The 7,088-nt window shown below is 37.8% G+C and overlaps 2 protein-coding genes across 2 annotated transcripts; both read right to left on the bottom strand.

Moving 5' to 3' along the window:
* Positions 1-2,159: 2,159 nt before the first annotated feature.
* LOC113763946 (probable esterase PIR7A) lies at positions 2,160-4,139 on the bottom strand. The gene is made up of 3 exons (XM_027307944.1): positions 3,635-4,139; positions 2,717-2,848; positions 2,160-2,582 (listed from the first exon to the last, which is right to left on the bottom strand). Exons 1-3 carry the CDS (start codon positions 4,094-4,096, stop codon positions 2,298-2,300), a joined length of 879 nt encoding a protein of 292 aa, XP_027163745.1. The 5' UTR covers positions 4,097-4,139; the 3' UTR covers positions 2,160-2,297.
* Positions 4,140-4,848: 709 nt separating this feature from the next.
* On the bottom strand, positions 4,849-6,626 carry LOC113760797 (protein DMR6-LIKE OXYGENASE 2-like). The gene is made up of 3 exons (XM_027303526.1): positions 5,964-6,626; positions 5,353-5,680; positions 4,849-5,271 (listed from the first exon to the last, which is right to left on the bottom strand). Exons 1-3 carry the CDS (start codon positions 6,431-6,433, stop codon positions 5,011-5,013), a joined length of 1,059 nt encoding a protein of 352 aa, XP_027159327.1. The 5' UTR covers positions 6,434-6,626; the 3' UTR covers positions 4,849-5,010.
* Between the last annotated feature and the right edge of the window lie 462 nt (positions 6,627-7,088).

Genomic DNA, 7,088 nt, shown 5'->3' with positions numbered 1-7,088 from the left:
TGGATTAATTGGATTTGATGGGTTACCCAATAATACCCATTTAATAAATTAATATTTTTGAGTAACTCATTTATACTTATATGCAAAAATTCAAGATATCCATATCCATCTATTTATGAACGAATATGAGTAAATTTAACTAAATAAATTTATTTGTCACCTATATCCGCAAGCACCCCGCAATCTGCATTGGTTTGCAGCATTTTTCCTTGTTTTTGGTCTAACCTGTTATGGATAAGTCCAGATATTGACTGTGGTGTTGTAATCTAGACTTTCAATAATAATAAAAAAAAAAAAAAATCGAGACTTTCAATTACTACTAAATAATAAGGTCATATTCCCCGTTGGAAGAGATATATATTGTACTACTATTAATCAACACAATAATTGCCCATCTACCCATTTCGTATACCCAATCACCTAACACAGGATGGGGTATTGCTATCAGAAAGAAGGTCAGGCAAAAAAAAAAAAAAAAAAGAAAAAAGAACGAAGAGGTGGCGTGACCATTGGAGTTTCCAAAAGCCAACTTTATCTCTGCATAACTCAGACAGGAAGTCTGTCAAGTATAAAAAGGGTTGGAATTCTTTTCACAAAACAAAATAAAAGAGTTGAAATTTGGAACAGTTGGGGACAAAAGGAAGGATACTCTAGCAGCAGCTAAAAATGGTGATCCAGAGATTGGAATTATGCATAGAACTACTGAACCTTGTAATTGAGTTCGTGGTGGTCTTTATCAACGCTGTTGGAATGGTTGTCGATCAAACCACCTCGCGGCATCTCTTTGCTTCCAATCCAGCTTATACCGTTCCAGCTCCATATGTCGGTCTTCTTCCTTGAATCCTTTTTTTTTGCCACCAAAATATGTCTAGGAGAGCCCTTGTGCGTGTGCTGTTTCAGTAATGTATAGCTGAGCTTGTATCTTCCATTTTCAAGATTGTATCACGTCTGTCCATCTTTGTGATGCATATGCATTTTGTCTCGATGTACCTTTGCACATAAATTGAGATTTATACTTGAAGTTTTTGCTTGTCATTTCCCCGGCAAAATTTGTTAGGAAATGTCACTGCTAAGGTGATTTGGGCCCTTTTCGTTTCTTCTTGTTTCTTCAGGACAGTAATGGCTTCCAAGTTCTAAATTGTTATTGTTTTTCAGTGCAATAAAGAATGCTTTCACCTGCAAGATGGTTGCTATGTTTGATGAGCAGAATGCTTGGTTTATTAGTTTGTTACCGCTGACAATATGTAATATATCTTAAATAAGGACCGAAAATCAGAAAAGACTTGCAGTTTCGGGATGAATGGTCAATATGGGCAGTGCATAGGCCTCTGCCTCTATCAGGATCATAATACTCTGGCTTCTGTAGAATGACAAAGTGTTGGTATGTTCTTTGCATTCAAAAGGAGGATTCATATGAGCGAGATTCACAAGAGTTGGCATATTCTGAAAGGAGTTTTGCTCATTTTTTAGCTCCAATTACATACAAAATTTGCACTCTGCAGCAATCAGGATTTCAAAGTATCACTCTGGATGTGGATATAACTTCGTCCTTTGTCTCTATTCATTTGTTCAAGTTAACGAAGAAGCCTATGTCATTGTATTATATGTAAGCTTTATTTCTCTTTCTCTGCCTGCCAGGACAATAAATAACCATCTAAAATATTGAAACTAGGACTTTTTTAGTACCCCAGTTTGAAGAAACTGGAGAACCTTTTTGTTAAATTAATGGAGTAATGGATAAGCGTTAATATTTGTATGCTGACAAGTTAAAATATTCAAACTAAATGACAATAATTGCACTTTCGACTCATCTGTGGCATCACATCAAACATTCATATGATTTGCATGCCAGCGATTTTAATCAATTTATGTCTGCATATAATAATCAAGCAAACTGTTTTCTTTTTCCCTTGAGCAAATTTAAAGTGCAGGTGAGATTCTTTAAGCTCCACCTCCTAGGCGGACGTTTTCCACTGAATGAAGAGGAAGAATGTAACACCAAACATTCTTGAAGCATGGCAGTGTTTACTTCACTGTAGGGCCTTAGTTGCAGAATGTATACTTCTTGCATTAACATTTTATTGATTGCTGAAGCATATGGTCTAGCTCAGCAGATATTGACAGCTTATTCTATCCTTTTCCATTAGAAAAGAGGAAAAAGCTTTTCAATAGAGGAGCAAAATTGTGTATTACTTGGAAGACTTGAATACCATAAATGTCCATTTCAGTGACTGAATGAACAAGTCTTTAAATAACAAAAGAGCAAAACTAATCGTATGATCAGACCCTGTGACTAATCAAGAGTACTTCCCAGCAATTCCTAGAAGACGAACCAAGAGCTCAATTGGCTTCGAGATCATGACCATGTGATCAGACCCTGTGATCTCAACCACTTCATCAGGGGGATTTTTTTGTATCATCCATTCCTGAAAACCCTTCTCTTGCAGCTTATCTTCATCCGCTATAATAAACACACGACTAACAGATCCATAATTCCTTGTCGTCAACATTAGCTCTTTTGTCATGTCCTCTTCGCTGTACAGGAATAAAGGTCTCAGCAACATTGTAGCCAGTGCCAAATCCTACAACAAATGGGGGCACAATTGGTAATGAAGTTTATATGACGCTGTGAATAATCTGGAATAGATACAAGCTATGAGTGCTTAATCCATATTTGAACTTTAATCCCAGAAACAGACAATCTAATTCTCCTTACCTCAATTGGGCTGCGTTGATATACTTTTGCTGATAAGTGCTTTGGTCCAAAGACAAAAGCAGTTGGAGGATTATTTGGTCCGTTGTCATAAAGAAAATGGCTATCTAGTAGAGAATTCTGTCTCCTGAATGACTACAACAGCACAGTGTAAAATTGATCAGAAAGGACATAGGACAAAGGACTAACCAGCTGTCAAATCTTCTGCCCTTATAAGTAGTATTGTCTTGCATACACCGACTTTCCATTTAGTTACTTTCAAGTACTTCAAAAGGCCAACCTGATGGAATGCAAAGCAACGTTCTATGGTCATTTTCTATCCTAAATAGTCTTTACAATAACAGGCTGGTACTCACTCAAGAGACTGCTGGGGTGGGCGTTTATCGTTTAATCTGAGAGTCGTTTATGCTGTTTGTGGGGCTTCAGCCTTCAAGGATGAATATCCTAGGCAGGTGTTGGAACTTGGAAGGAACCCAAGAAACTATTTTTCTGTTTCATAAATTCAAGCATTCTGAGTGAATGAAGCTTTGCTTTCTTTGTGGCAGTAATTGACAATAACATTTTAACCGTCAAATTTGACAACAAAACAACGTCATTGTTGAGTGTCTGATGCCAACCGTACTGGTTTGCATACTGCTTAACTTGCTGATTCACATTCTATCGCAGGCTGGAAAGAAAAGAGGTAAAAATGACAGACTAACACCCCTTGTGGTTTTAAAAATTTGGCACGAACACCCCATCTAGTTCTGAAAAAATCATCTTGCTATTATTATTTTCTTTGGTTCCACAATCAGTCTTTGCAAATCACTCAATGCCTGCAAGTAACTTTTACTCAAAATGAAACCTTACTAACAACCACCACCCAAAAAAAAAACAAAGGAATATCAGGTATGTGACCAATCTTGGTTAGCAAAGGCATACCTCTTGGTTAAGGATGGATATTTTGAGCTCTGGACCAGGCATCAAAGCAGTTATAAAAACAGCAACAGTAATTTTCTCGGGGAAAATTTCCATGGCCTGCGAAATTGCGAGTCCACCGAAACTGTGGCCAACAAGGATCACCCTTTCATTTGAAGAAAGGGAAGCCATGAAATCCCTCAGTGGCTGAAAGTAATCAGATATATACTTGACATCGTAGACCTGCTTTGGATTGATTCCTGAAGCTGCCAAGTCAAGAGCTGTGACGTTATGACCTGCTGATCTTAGCAACGCAACTAGCTTGTACCAGGACCAGGCTCCATGACATGCCCCGTGAACTAGGATAAAATGCTTGCTCGGCTGAAGGCGAGGCGTTGCTGATGTTGTTGGTTTTGGCAATTGGAGAAGAAACACTGGAAGAAGAACTGACATGATCATGCTGAATTCTGACTTCCTTGCCTCCATGTCTCTCTCTTTTCTAGTTTTCTTTTATCAGACTCTAACCGGAAGTACCAATCTACTAAATTTCTTATGACCAAACTGAATGGTAGGTTTTGACACCGAATTCTGTCTGCGGGGCCTGCAGTTTATCAACTTTGGCCACATGTTCCACTTAAAATGAAAAGGAACCTTCGTAGAAATTAAAATATGAAGACTTTTACTAACCCATTGTCTTGATTCTTGAAATATTTGTCTGTTAATTAGTTTCCAGCTTTACCAGCTTGACTTGATCTATCAAGTTATTTTCTTATCTTTAAGGATTCATGTCTTGAAATTGATCGTGCTTAAACGTGCGATTCACATTCTGAAATTGGATATTGACATTATTCGTGGTGTTAAGTTGAATCTGATTTTCGCCTCTGTGCAGTTTTGCACATTAGAAAGCGGATAGCGATAGCGTTCAGGTTTGAGCTCTGTTGTTGTTGCAGTAGCAGTTATTGTTGTTGTTCTCTTTTTGGTTTTTGTGGGAATGAGCTTTCTGCAGTTCTGTGACAATTGCCTATTCCACAGCATTAGTCAGCAACCATTTTAGGCTGCATTTTCCCATTACTCATTTTTCCGGTTTCCAACACTAAAAACTTTAATTAAATCCTGTTAGCAAATATTTGAACCTCTTAATGTGTTGAAGCGCAGCAGCCTTCAATTCACTAGTCAAATTTTAATGTTAAGAGAAAAGTAAGCGAATGCAAGAAATATAATACAAGTATCATTGGAAATAAAGTAGGATACTCAAGTGAGCTGTGATCCTTTATTTCAGCACTTCTAATTTTATTCTTCACTCATTTACAGATACAGAATAAGTAGCCTTCCCGGGCAAGGTGAAAAGCTGAAAGCATATTACATGTTTTAACACGAGCAAGCACCAATACAGCAGCTTCTTAGTTATCAATCTTGAAATGATATATTTGCAAATTTTCAACATTAAGTTTCTTGAAATTACTGCGCTTTCTGGTTGTGAAGAACTTTCCCCAGTTATAGGGCTTATACTTGAGAGGATTCTGCTCATTGATGAGTTCCTCCGAGGGTTGAACCCAGGTATGGTGTGCTGGATTGAAGAAGAACGGAATGGAAAACCTTTCCTTCTCAGAATTCACACTCACCCTGTGTTCTACACTCTCATATTTCTCATTGCTCCACACCTGCACACAATCCGACAAAATTGTTAGCTGAATTATTACATCGGGCTTCGATTTCATGGCTTATTTGCCCTTTGATGATACCTGGATAATGTCACCAACATTGATGATATAAGCATTAGGAGTTGGTTTCACAAGAATCCACTCTCCATCAGTTTTGCTCTTCACTTCAAGTCCTCCAACATCATCTTGAGCAAGAATGGTCAAGGCCCCAGCATCCTTATGTCGACCAACCCCGAGAGCCAAATGAGGGCTAGGACAAGGTGGGTAGTGATTGAGCCTGATAAAGGTCGTTTCGTCCTCAAAGAAGCCATTGAACCTGTTCTTGGGCAACCCCAAACTCAGAGCTATTAGCTCCAATAACTTGAAAGCCAGTTTTTCCACTTCATGAGCATAGTCTTCGCAAACTTCCCTGGAAGAAATGCAACTTAATTATTCAATCACACAAAAAACCAAAGTATGATGTAGTCTAGGTTAAGGGTCCTCATAAAGAGGCAAATCATATGCTTGTTTTGACTCATAACCAACAAGGTTAAGGGGGTTTTGTTCCTGCCTTAAAACAGAGGGTCCTACTTTCATGGCTTTTCTCCTATAAGGCAAAAAAATACTGGTTGATGTATATAATATATAATTTCTAAAGTTATCTGGTTGATGTATATAGTTTCTAAAGGTCGGACGCAAAAAACAGATATTACCTCAACTCCGGAGGATTTTGAGGCCATTGATTAGTCAATTCCCTGACTTCTTGATCATCGGGTTCATGAGAAGCTGGAATAAATGTAGGATTCTTCACAGAGAAATCAAACACTTCTTTCCAGTCTCTAACATTTTTTGTATGCTCGGTATCATAGTATCCGTAAGGATTCGCTTCGTCCCTCCCCACCTTTAACTTCTCCTCTTTGGGTAAAGCAAAGAATTTTCTCGATGCCAGTTCGATCTTTTCTCGGCATTCCAATGGAACCCCATGATTGATAACTTGGAAAAAACCCCATTTTTGGGATGCATCACCTATCTCAGAGACCAGGCGCGCCAAATCAGCATCAGAATGGGGAGAGTTTAACGCAGAGAGATCAATGAGTGGGATGCCTTCAGCTTCAATTCTTGTGGGTTTAGGCCTGTGTTCAATGTCTTGAACAAAAGCTGGGTCTACTGCTGCCTCTCCCATGGCTTGGATATTGTTCTGCTAAAAGTCTAAGAACTAGCAGCACTCCTACAGCAGTGGCAGAGACAACTCGGGTCAGATTGATAATGCTGAATGGCCTTATATGCTGCAGCTGTAGCAGATGATTGAGATTCACCGAACCTAGACATTTGTGATATATATGGTAAAACGTGTTTGGGTTTCATTTTGCAAGCATGGAAACATATGGATGGAGTTGGCTAATTAGAAACCTTACAAACATCGTACAAAGACCTGTAATTGGAGCCTTTCGTCATGGATTACATATTTTCGACTGAAACTAAACTTTCCTTGCTAGCTACTAGCATCAGGATGGTTTTTCAGCAAAATGTGTAACTTAATGATTGATCGACATGTTTTCTCGACATTTTACCTTACTAGTAATAGTTCAAGTACTTTGCGTGTGATTATATTAATTCAAATATAATATCTCTTAGATATATATATATATATATTTTTGTAAAATTTTATTGTTTACCTGATAATAGAATATTTTATATTTTCAATTTCTTTAACTAATTATTGTTACAAAGACTATCTAAATATGAACTCTTTGATCTGTTGATTTTTGAATTTATTTTGAGCTTTTTGATAAATTATGGATTAGTTTTAATAAACAGTTCTTAATACGATTGTGTTT

This window comes from Coffea eugenioides, chromosome 2, assembly GCF_003713205.1.
Source record: "Coffea eugenioides isolate CCC68of chromosome 2, Ceug_1.0, whole genome shotgun sequence".
Lineage (NCBI taxonomy): Eukaryota > Viridiplantae > Streptophyta > Magnoliopsida > Gentianales > Rubiaceae > Coffea > Coffea eugenioides.
This window is presented reverse-complemented; position numbering and strand designations above follow the sequence as displayed.